The 12750-nt window shown below is 42.3% G+C and overlaps 1 protein-coding gene across 5 annotated transcripts in view; it reads right to left on the bottom strand.

Moving 5' to 3' along the window:
• Positions 1–12335, bottom strand: part of SLAIN1 (SLAIN motif family member 1) — a 52215-nt gene extending 39880 nt beyond the window's left edge. For 3 of the 5 annotated variants that reach the window (XM_081550044.1, XM_081550045.1, XM_081550048.1), the window contains exon 1: positions 11479–12335. In XM_081550044.1, coding sequence (XP_081406170.1) covers positions 11479–12095 — 617 coding nt within the window. In that variant the 5' untranslated portion in view covers positions 12096–12335. Of the gene's footprint in view, positions 1–11017; positions 11108–11478 lie in introns of those variants that run through there. The other 2 variants (XM_081550046.1, XM_081550050.1) reach the window with 2 other exon arrangements.
• Between the last annotated feature and the right edge of the window lie 415 nt (positions 12336–12750).

Genomic DNA, 12750 nt, shown 5'->3' with positions numbered 1-12750 from the left:
GGACCATGCAGTCCATGGAATTCTCCAGGCCAGAATACTGAAGTGGGTAGCCTTTCCCTTCTCCAGGGGATCTTACCAACCCAGGGACTGAACCCAGGTCTCCTGCATTGCAGGCGGATTCTTTACCAGTTGAGCTACAAGGGAACCTCAAGAATACTGGAATAGATAGCCTATCCCTTCTCCAAGGGATCCTCCTGACCCAGGAGTTGAACCGGGGTCTCCTGCATTGCAGGTGGATTCTTTAGCTATCAGGGAAGCCCGAAATATACCAAAAATACTAGAATAAGTGAGTTTAGCAGCACAATTGTAGAATACCAGATCAAAGTACAAAAGAAAAGAGCAACAACAACAAAAATATTAGTAACAATCAGTATTTTTGAGATTTCACTTCCCATTTACAATAGCATAAGAAAAACCATAAGATGCCTAAGGATAAATCTGACAAAAGATGCCAAGAACTTTTCCTTGAAAATTACAGTCATCCTGAGAGAAATTTTAAAAGATATATATAGACAGGCTATGTCCATGGGTCAGAAAACTAAATATTGTGAATATGTCACTTATCCCTAAATTGATCCATTTAACAAAAATCCAATCAAAATCTCAGCAGGCTTTTTGTAAAAGCTGATTCTAAAATTCGCATGGAAGTGCAAAGATCTTAGAACACCAAAACAATGAATTTGGAGAGCTACTGCTAACTAATTAAGACTTATTACAAGACTACAGTAATGAAGACAATTTATCAATAGGATAGCATGAAGATAAATAGATCAATGGAAAAAACAGATGGCCCATAAACAGAAATCCAAATACATGGAAAACTGATTTTTGACAAACTACAAAAACAATTCAATGAACAAGAGGCAGTGTTTTGAACAAACAGTGCTGGAACAAATACATGCAAAAAGTGAGCCTTGATCCATACTTGACACAACATCCAAAGTTAACTCAAAACAGATCACAAAAATGTGAAACCTAAACTGTAAAACTTTTAGAAGAAACCATAGACGAAAGTCCTGCTGTCTTTGGGTTGGCAAGTATTATTTAGATATATTTTTTAGACTGAAAGCATGATCTAGAAAAGAAAAGAAAAAAAAACAAAACTGGACTTCACCAAAACTGACAAGTCTCTCTGCTCTTTGAAAGAGACTATTATGAGAATGAATCACAAACCAGGGATTGGGAGAAAATACTTACAAATCATTTATCTGATAAAAGAACTTTTAAGGGGAATATATACGAAATTCTGAAAACTCAAGAAGCAACCCAGTTTAAAAAAAATTGACAAAAGATTTAAACAGACATTTCACCAAAGATCTATGGATGGCAGACAGATGTTGAAAAGATGCTCACCATTACTCATTAGGGAAAAATGAGAGCCCCAGTGAGACACTGCTACACAGCTATTAGAATGCCTAAGGAGAAGACTAGCCATAGCAAGCCTTGGTGACAATCTGGTGCAAACAAAACTCTGCTACACTGCTAGTGGAAAAATAAAATGGCACAACCACTTTGGAAAAGATTCTGGCAGCTTCTTTAAAAATTAACATACACCTACTCTCTGATCCAGCCACTCAAAAGTCATAAAGTATTTACCAGAAAGACACAAATGCTGTGTGTCCACACAAAACTTAATAACCCCAAACTGAAAACCTAAATGTTCATAAAAAGATGAACGGATAAGACAAACCATTATTGTGTACCTATTATCTAAAACCCTCACAATAAAAAGAAATGAACTAGTGATTCATGTAACACATGAATTTCAAAATGATTAAAGCCCCCTACATCAGAACCTTCAATTCACAAACTTTCAAAGCTGCAAACACACATTCGTATCTAACTAATCACGTTAAGTTAGAATAGTTCACGTGACTGGCATACACTGTCAGTGAACGTGCGTGCATCCTCTATAATTGGTTGTTCCTTTGTGTACTTTACTGTGTAGGACTGTATAGAGGACAGTATCTTTAAACCCAGGATGTATGGAAGCAAGTGTAAAAGCAGCAGTGATGTAGTGGGTACTGCTAAGAAGTGACAAGCAATAACAATGGAAACACAAGTGAAAATGATAGAGAGTGACGCAAGGCAAAACAATGGTGGAGCTGCTGTCCTGTACTACTGTACTTTTTAAGGTACTATACTGAAAGTTCAAAAGTGTTTTTTCTTTGTTTTTTAATGTATTAGCATTATTTGTGTTAAAAGTATTATAAACCTATTACAGCACAGTACTATACGGCCGATTGTGTTAGTTGAGCACCCAGGCTAACTGCTGGACTTACACACGCACTCTCAGAAAGAACTCATTTATGTGCAGGGGACTTGTCATACCTTGACTGAAAGAAGCCAGACCAAACAAAAGAAGGACATGCTCTGTGATTTCACAGATAAAAAAGTGCAGAAAATTCAAACTGACCTAGACTGACAGAAAACAGACCAGTGGCTGAGGTGGAGGTGGTCAGGATCAGGAGAGAATGAAATATAAGGGGCCACAAGGAAGTCTGGAGTGTTGGAATATATTCGATATCTTGACTGTGGTGATAGTTTTATGGATTATACATATGTCAAGATATACAAAATAGTCGATTTTAAATACATGCACTTTACAGTTCACTTACACGGTAATGAATCTTTATTAAAAATGTCACAAGACAATAAGCAGCTGACTGCATCAGGCCCTTCAGTGAGCCCGGAGCTGCCATCCAGCAGGCAGGTGCCACAGGCCCCACAGAAATGAGCCACAACACTAGTCACTGTGCAACTTCCTTATATTTCAGTTTCTTTTAATGAAATTTCCTCACTGCCTAATACACACACAAGTTCACGCACTGTCTGAGCCTTGGCTCGTTTACAAACCTCTCTCGGCTCCCACGTGAAGCACTGCTCTGCACATCACCTAAAGCATCTCCCAGGACAACTGCTCCCTCCTGCCGCTAGAAACCTCCACCAACCAGCTTGCCTCGGGATTTCACACACTCCCACCAGTCTCGGGTTTTCCTGGTAGCGTGTTTTGCTTTTCGCTTGCAGGGGATCCCCTTAGAAAGACGTCCTTAATCTCTTAGAGTAGAGGCCTACGTAATCTGGTTCTCATTTGACCACATGGCCTCCCAGCACACTGAAAAGCACCCCTCACGTCCCAGAGGCATTTGTTACCGCTCTGGGACCCACTCTGCCACGGTCACGTGCAGGGAGTTACCTCTTTCATCTTCCGTTGTCCATTCATGCTTTCTGTGACTATGTCTCACCCCTATCCTGCAGTTCACAGAATATGGAGGTGAGCCTATGACTGAAAGCAAAGAATTCACTTGAGAGTCTGCCTAAGGACTAACTGGGACCTCAGATCACCTCCTCTACTCCATACTCACAGTCCCACCTCTCCTCCTCTACCACAACCTAAGACCAGAGGCCTACTATGTCGATAAGGGTGACTCAGAGAAACCCTGACTTCAGGCACAGCAAAGTTAGGAGAGGAAGCACCTCACTGAACCAGAGGGACTAACTGAAAATCTTCTTGCTAACTTGCCCTGTTTTCCCCATTGCTGCTGCTGCTAAGTCGCTTCAGTCGTGTCCAACTCTGTGCGACCCCACAGACGGCAGCCCACCAGGCTCTGCCATCCCTGGGATTCTCCAGGCAAGAACACTGGAGTGGGTTGCCATTTACTTCTCCAATGCATGAAAAATGAAAAGTGAAAGGGAATCGCTCAGTTGTGTCCAACTCTTCGCGACCCCATGGACTGCAGCCCACCAGGCTCCTCCGTCCATGGGATTTTCCAGGCTAGAGTACTGGAGTGGGGTGCCATTGCCTTCTCTGGTTTTCCCCATTACATTCCTAAAATTGACTGCCTTCTATCTCCCAGGAGTACAGAAAGTTTATGTTTGGAGACATAGATGAACCCAAGAGAAGACCCAGAGGTACTAAAACCTAAACTGACTACCCACCTCATCTCTAGTAAAGTCAGCCAAAGAGCTCCACCCACCCAGAACCTTGACAGATCAATTTCAATACCACCTTTGGGTATGAACAGACAAAAAACAGACACCAGATACATGGACTATTCCTTTTAAGTAAAAACCGTGAGACTAAAAGTAGAAGGAGAAAAAAGAACTGAAGAGAAAAACAATGCAGGTAACAGATGACAAATCCACGACAATTATAACTGATATCATCTGAGAAAAAAATGTCATATTCACAAGACAAAACCAGGATATTTACAAAGAAGTAGTTCCTTCTTTCTTGGCAAATGAAACTATTAAACTGTTATAGAAGAAACAACATACTCAATAAGTGAGCTTGAAAGAGCAAGCTGAGGAAGTCTTCCAGGAGCAAAACACAAAGATTGACCACAGGAAGAGAGGGATAAGAAAACTGAATGACTGTACCAGGCAGGGCCCATCTGACTATTTTAAGTTTTAAACCACATGAAAGTGAAGTTATTTTTTTAAAGGCCAAAATTTTTCCAAAGTTGAAGGCAGGCCATCAAGTTCTAGATTGAAGGCATCCACACATGCCCAGTGCAACAAATGAACAGATAGACCCATACAAGGTACAAAATGACACTTAAGAGCCCAAGAAAGAAAACTGAAGAAAAAGTCACAAAGAATTTAACATCCAAATCACAGCGCACTTCAACAGTAAAGTTTATTGTAAACAGTTTATTGTAAAACAATAAAAGCTGAAACAATGGAACAGGGCCCTTAAACATGAGGAAAAATAACTGACTTAGACTTTTATAGCCAGCCCAACTATGAATCTTGTATGAGAATAGAATACAGACATTTTCAAATACACAGGATTTCAAAGTCCTTCTCATGCATGTCCTATTTCTCAGAAAGCTACTAAGGCTGCACCTCACCCACAAGAATAAATGAAATTCTGAGACAAAGGTTTATGAAATAGGAGGTCGATACTAGCAAGAAACTGAAGAAATTACCAATGACAACAGTACTGTACATCTAGTCTAAGGAGCCAACAGTAAAGAATGGAACAATGGAATTAAGGGTTCTAGAAGGGATGGCAGTACAAAGTAAATTTTTAAAAAACAGATTTAAGTTATTATCAAATATTTTTGACCTTCATGAGAAACTTTATGGCTCCAGGAGCATATTTAGAGAAATAATTAGTAACAAGGGATTAAAGAAAGTGAAAAGAAAAGAGAGAGGCTGTTACTAACTCTTGGGAAGAACAAAGAGATTAGAGAAAATGAATGTAACATACAATTAACAGGGCTCAGCTAATAACAGTAATAACTAATGATTTAAGGGAAAAAACTATGAAAACCATTATGAAAAAGGAAAGAACATATGGTGGATGAAGGGAAGAGAGTTTAGACTTTATTTTCTACAAGCCTATAGCTTTTTAAGATCATGTAGTATAAAGACTTTAGAAATAAAGAATGAAGAAACTGTTAAAAGGAGTATACAGCAATATCTATATGGAAGACTCAGGGGTAGGAAACAGTTGAGGACTGTCGCTTTCTGTAGAGGAGTTTTTTGTATTATTTACATCCTATTTATTGTATTACAGAACTTTAGAAGCACTATGAAAATATATGGCATGAAGACAAAGGATTTTTAAGTCAGCCTCTGAACAATGTTCCCAGGATACTTTTGAGCCTACTATTTCTCTGGCTAGGCCCAGAACTGGATTTAAAAGGAGGTAAAGGCCAATTAGTTATGAAGACCATGTAGTTACAAACTCTTTGAGTTTGTCTCCAAAATTACATATGCAAAGTAAAACCTGTATTTCTCGTAAATGGCTCTTATCTTCTAAAAAGTCATAAAGTTCACCTCATCATTACAATGCCAGCAGTATTTACAATATCCTAATTTGCCACTGTTAATACAACATACCTCCTACCAACTGCTCTTTCACCTTCTACTGTTTCATTGATGGTATGTTAGAATCTGGCAAGAATATCTAAAAAGCTTTGGTCTAAAACTTGAGGATCCTACAAGTATCAGAAAAGCTATCATTTAAAATGTCACTCTATAATTTTCCTTCCCCTCTCTTCAAACCTTCCAAAAGTAATAATTCAAAGCCCACCATAATAACCCTCACTGCTTCAAATGAAGTATTTCAAAATGTCTAGAAAAATTGTCTTGGCTAATCTCAACATTTGGTTCTAAAAACAACCTTTTTACAGATAATCAAAAATAAATGTTACAGCAAGACAATTACATGCATATCACAGACCTGTCACAGAAAAGGAAAAGGTGTCAATTTTCAGACAAGTCATTTTAAGAGGCTTCAATCACTAGAAGTTTTATATTAAGGAAAGGTAAAACATAGTAATTGATTAGCACAATCAATCCATCTTTAGTAGGCTAAGATTCACTAGCACCTGCTCGGGTCAAGCTGGCCAGAAACCTTCCCCCACTAAACTATTTACAAGGTTACATCAAGTCTAAATTTTAGTTACTGAAGGGTCTTAAAGCAGACACTCCCTCTCCCTCCACGTTTAGATCTAAACTCTATTTCAACCTCTCCCTGCAGGGTTTTTAAAGTTATTCATTTAAAAAGACACATCAGCACGGACTTCAGCCAACTCCACTTGCTCTGAGAAAACACTGCATATTTTCAATTAGCATTGTCAGAAAGTGAAGTACCCTCTGGTCTTTTCACTGAAAATCAATTATGAAAAAAAAAAAAAAAACAGTTTAGGTGGTCTAATTTAGCTGTGCCATATGTATAGCACAAGGTGTTCAACAGCTTTGATGAAAAACTGGCAATGATTTTAGCCAGCTGCCAGGGTCTTGGTGTTACACAAGGAGGATGAATATCTCATTCACTAAGTTTTCTGTAATTTGTATATACCACCATTTTACCCTTGTATCATTAAGAACTTTTCTCCTGTCCTTCCCAACTGAGCAAGTTAAAATCCCTGCCACATCTCTTTTACATAAACCCCAATACTCTGCCAACTGCCACTCTACACTAAGATAAATGCTTCCTTATATGGTTATATTTTATATCGGCTGGCATGTTTTAATCTTGGCACTGTCTGAACATACTCGTCTTCTCATTGAGGTGTGCAGGTCGTGAGATGCCCCAGCGCTACACTATCCTCAGGGAACTGTGCTCTTCTACTGGTTTTTCCAAATCCATTTTGCTTTAAGACAGAACAAATTGGGAGTTAGAAAATTCTAACTTTAGCCATAATGCACAAGTGCACTTACTATTTCAACCCAGGACATATACACATAAAACTGAGATAAGTTTAATCAAGCCATGTTTGCATTATAAGATACAAGGCACTCTCATCCTGATTTTATAGTCTATTGCACTTCATTAAAAAACAATACAGGTCAGTCCACGAAATGGACCTCACAGCCTACTAACGGGTCACAACCAGGCCTGGAGGGAAAAAGTAATCAATGGTGTAAACACTTTTGAATTCACATAAATAATCTGATTTTTAGTCAATTCTTTCAGTAAATAACTGAAGAAGTTCACATAAGTTATTTCTCCTTGGAGCTTCAGTCCCTTCACACTGAAATATGTCAGAGAAAGGTCTAGTATGCACTTAATGACTTACTGTCCCCATCGCCACTCCATATCGGTCTGATTCCCTCTCCTGGTCCTAAGAAGGACCCTGGTCCCTTTTAGCCTGGTGACACTGGGACAGAGCCCTTTAAAACATTCTTCTGTACAGACCAGCAAATCATCCATGCGTGAACCGGGACTTTAGTCCTTTTGAGCTTTTAATTTGCTGCTGCTGATCAGTTTCTCCGCTGTACTTTCCAGTCTGTGGTCTCCTGAAGAGCTAAGGCTGTCAAATTCGTAATAAGATGATGGAATCATCAGTAGAGCAGGAAATAAAGTTTACTATGAGATTATAATAACTGGACTAAAGAATTAAGATTCTGAAACCACCATCAACTTAATTTTCATACATTTAATTCTAGCAAAACTGTGCTAAGATAACCAGACTATACGGAGGCAAAGTTAAACACTTTAAAATTCAACTAAGATAAGAACCTGAAGAAATAAGACAATTGTTTTGTTTCAAAACTTTTCTTCAAAACAAAAAGCAGAACACATTGTTCTTACATCCAATTTTTTTTTAATCATCAGAAGATGCTTTTAGGTTAAATAACTTGTTTGGAAAATAAGGCCTATGAGATCAGACTGATTAACTAATAAACTATCACCAAGCAAATATTATTCTGTTATTCACTGTTTTCTACTCATAACTCTTGAGCCAAATGTTGCCCAGGTTGTAATAGAAGATGAATAGTTATAGTCTAAGATTTTATTTGAAGAAGTAGACTTACATAAAAGAACTTCTAAAATGCTCAGTGATTAACCTACATTTGTGAACTTTCTTTCCTGAGCCTTTCTTCTCTACCACATTTAAGCAGGAAGTACTATACTAAATAATCAATTTGTTTAACCCATTAGGATGAAGTCATGATAAAAATGCACAAAAAGTTGTAGGTAATAAAGTTAACAGTAACTTATTCCTTAACAGTGTTACTTTAATAATGAATCTAAAAAGAAAACATACAAATGAACTTACTTACAAAACAGGAAGAGACTTACAGACTTAGAAAACCAACTTATGGTCGGCAGGGCGAAGGGATAGTTAGGGAGTTTGGGAAGGTCATGTACACACTGTTATATTCAAAATGGATAACCAACAAGGACCTATTGTACAAGACATGGAACTCTACTCAATGTTATGTGTCAGCCTGGATAGGAAGTGGGGTTTGGGAGAGAAAGGATCCATGTATATGTATGGCTGAGTCCCTTCACTGTATACCTGAAACTACCACAAAATGTTAATCAGCTATAATCCAATACAAAATAAAAAGTTCAAAGTTTGGGGAAAAAATGATCCAACTGTTTGCACAGGGGGACAAATTGGCAAGATACATCCAATGAAAGCTAAGTGTAAAAGTACTGATGTGTATATTTGCATGTTAATTTGTATAATTATCTTAAAGGTTAACAGGGTTAACTCAGAGTCACAGTAGTAAATTAAGGACAAGAGGAAAGACCTTTGTGACTTTATATTCACTTCTGTGTTTTGTCTTTTACCATGAAAATGTAAAATTTTTAAATATTTTTAAAATAATCAAGTATATATTTCATCAACTTCAATTCTTTCTTAATAAATAGGGGTGGGAAGTGAAGTTGCTCTTCTGCAAACATATCAGGGAAGCCAAATGACATCACCAGGGTGGGACATGAGGTTCATAGGGATGAAGGAACATCCGAGAACTCTTCAAGCATCAACAAGTGGGCTTAGTTTTGAAAAGTAAATCCCATTGACTGCTTGTTCAGTAATAAACCAAGTACTGCAATACAAAAATCTCAATGTATAAAAGTGCTATGATAGGAAGTTTTCTATAAATCAGGTGACTTTAAAAAAAATTTAAGTCCATCCCACTAACCACCCCTCCATTTTTCCACTTGGGATTCTAACCCTGGTTTGTTCTGAGGAAGACACTCTAAACAGTGTGCCATTTGTCTGTAGAAACATCTGTAAAGTGTCAAGGCATTGATTTATTCTTTCACCTATATACTTGATGAGTGAAATTAGTAAATCCTGCTACAACTCAAACCTGGTTAGATTTGCTTCAAATCATCTGAAGTGCTAATTGGCTAATCTCACTAAGTTGGTGATTTTTTAAGTTACTTTAATGCTGTTTTGACAAAAATTTAACTACAAAAGGAAAGCCTAGTTATCAAAATACTAGCAACAGTTGGATAGCAAAATATAGTTGAAATCCATTTAATAAAAGAAAATATTACAATTATAGTCACAATGTATGTGCTAGCAAATCTAATACACTTGTAAAATAGTATATGTATCATAATAAGTTTTAAAATGTTAACAGTTTTAAAGCACAGGATAGATCCCCATCCAAAACACAGCAAGTTTCCTTCTATTATTTAAGTACACATCTCCAGAAAAGGCCAAGTGGGAACTAAATCAATCTAAAATAATTTGAAAGTGGCGAAAGGGCTTACAGTTACTAGGAACTACCTTAAGCATCACCATGAGCGCATCTTCTGGTGCCATATTCAGGCTAACTTTGAGGTTACAATACAGCCTGGACTTTACAAAACTGAAGGTGTATCTTCTAAAGAACGGCTTAAAGTTCCAGAAAGCGGTGAGTGGCTTCAATATTTACAACCTGTGCTACCTGCCCAGCTGCCTGAAAGTGCTCAGAAGGAGTGCCTATTATAAATATGCCTATTTATAAAAAGAGCTCCAAGTATTTTGACTCTCAGAATCAAGTCAATTAGTGAACTTTACAGTTACAGTTCTCACCATAAGAGTGGGAAAAAAAGGAACCAAAAAGGTTTTCCATCTCTCATTCCCTCCTGAGCAATCATGGAACAGAAACACAAAGAAAGGGAGGAAAACCCAGCTTGAAAACAGGAAGAGGACCTGAGATTAAAGAGAAAAGGACTACAACTATTTTTCATGCCACTGCTAAGTAGAGGTGAATGCTGTTCATTCACCAAGCCTGAACCTAACTCCCACCTGATCTGAAGGGTCTACTCATCTGAACACATCACACTGCCTCTAGTGACCGGGGACAACATGAACCAACCAAAAGAAGGTATGAAGTGACTACTCCATGAGCAAGCACCATTAAAAATAAAGAAATCACAACTACAACCACTACTGCCCCCAGGTACTCACTGATCTGTGAAAATAAAGCTAACAGATTTCAAGCGAATAAGGGCTGCCAGCCTCAAGTTTTCTGATAACTTAAAGTTCCCCCCCCAAAAAATAAAATAAAATAAAAGCAGCTTCTCTAATCTCACTTTTCTTCAATCATCAATTTATTTTTTTAAGCAAGTTCCTCGGGTCCTAGGTACCAGAGTGCTTTCAAGCTGTTCACACTATTCCCCGAAAAGCTTTTTTTTTTTTTTTAAAGACACTGTTACTGATAGGAAAGCCAGTGAGTTCAGCACACTGGGAAAACCAAGTCAGTATCTGAAGTGAGAAGCTATCAAAGAAGATGCAGCGAATGAAGACAATCAACAGACCGTACTAACCTCTCCAGGAGAGAGCCATCACTAGGTGGCTTAGGGTACCAAGGAGGTAGGGACAGCACGCCAGTGCTGCCCAGTCTTGGTTTGGGAGGACAGAACAGTAACAGTGCAGATAGAGGCCAACCCCTAACCATCCCCAACCCCCAAAAAAGCAGGATTGAGTGACAAAAAGACAGAGCGGATTTTGCAGTTAACGCTAACGAAGAGCTTGGTACCCCCAATCACCAGCAAAGAAGGCAAAACAAGGAGATGAAAAGGACCAGCTCATCCCCAGACAACGGTCAGCCTGTTGATGGATCAGCCTGAGCTATGAGAAAATAGGTGTCCACCCTGGTCAACAGCTTCTGCTCATCGCCCACCTCAGCACCTGCCAGGTCGCCCCGTCCGGGGGCGATGGCTGTGGTCCCCCCCTCTCCCGCCCAGCCCTCGCCCTCCCCGGGGGTCGCGGCGGAGCTCGACAATACCAGGTGCAGTCGTCCTCGTCCCGCCAGGCGGCCAAGCTCTCCAGGTCCAGCGGCTCCACCTCGTCCAGCAGCGTCGGGGGTGGCGAGGGGGGCGCGGCGGTGGCCCCCGGCGGTGTCCCCGCGCCCCCGGGCTCCGGGCCGCCGCCTCCGCCGCCCGCGCCGAAGAAGCCCGCCGCAGGCTTGAAGTAGACGAAGGGCGCCTCGGGGGGCTGCGCCAGGCTGCAGAGTAGGGAGGGCGCCGGGCTGGGCAGGCAGTAGGTCCCCGGGAAAGCGGGGCTGGAGCCTCCGCTGCCGCCGCCGCCCCCCGCGGCCAAGGCCAGCCCCAGCCCCAGGCCCCCCGAGGCGGCGGCGGCGGCGGCCGGAGGGCTCCGCGGGGCCAAGGGGCTACAGGCCCCGGCGGGCGGCGGCGCGGCGGGCGGCGGCGGCGGCGGCAGGAGCAGCAGGTGCGGGGCGGCGGACGCGGTGGCCGTCTGGCTCCGCAGCTGCTCGTTCTGCTTCTCCAGCATGCGCACCAGCTCCTTCAGCTTCTTCACCTCCAGCTCGGTGTTCACCACCTGCCCGGAGCCCGCTCCGGAGCCGCCCCCCGCCGAAGCGCATTTCACCTGCTCCGCCATCATCGTGGGCCCGGAGGGCGCCTCGGACGCCCGGGGAGGGGTAGGGGGGGCGTGCCGAAGCGCCGGCTTCTCGCGCCGCAGGGGGAAGCTACGGCTCCTTCCCTACAGCCGCGGCCCGGACGGCCGACCACGCTAGGCGGAGGCCGAGCGGGGCGATTCGCATCAGCACCCGGGCCCAGCCTCCGGCCGAGGCAGCCGCCGCCGTACCGCTCTGCACATGCTCAGAGCGTCCCTCCAGTCCCCTGGGCGCCGTGGAGGCTCCGGGTTTTAGCCGCGGCCCCCGGGCGGGGCGGGGCGCGGGCGCCGGGTGGGCGGGGCCGGGGTGTAGGACCAGCCTTTGAGGTGGGGGCCCGAGGCGCTCGCGAGGGGCGGGGCGCGGGCCGGGGTCCTTGGGCCACCGCCCCCGCCCACGCTACCCAATCCCAGGTGCCTGATTGGACCGGGCCTGCTGCACTTTCCCGCCACGGGCACTTCCTCCAGCCGCGACCGGGGAGCGAACTGCGCGGACTTGAGAGCGAAGAGCGGTGTTCCAAAAAAGCAGGCGCTGCAGGTGCCTGCCTTGGCGGGGGGCAGCGAATGCCCGCAGGTTTGCTCTTTTGCAGAAGCGCTTGTGCTGAACGATAGCATCTACTAGCCACTAGCTGCTTAAACCAATAGA

The sequence above is a fragment of the Giraffa tippelskirchi genome, chromosome 12, assembly GCF_054371585.1.
Source record: "Giraffa tippelskirchi isolate mGirTip1 chromosome 12, T2T-mGirTip1v1.2.pri, whole genome shotgun sequence".
Taxonomy (NCBI): Eukaryota; Metazoa; Chordata; class Mammalia; order Artiodactyla; family Giraffidae; genus Giraffa; species Giraffa tippelskirchi.
Note: the sequence above shows the minus strand (reverse complement) of the source record. Positions and strands in the feature narration are given on the sequence as shown.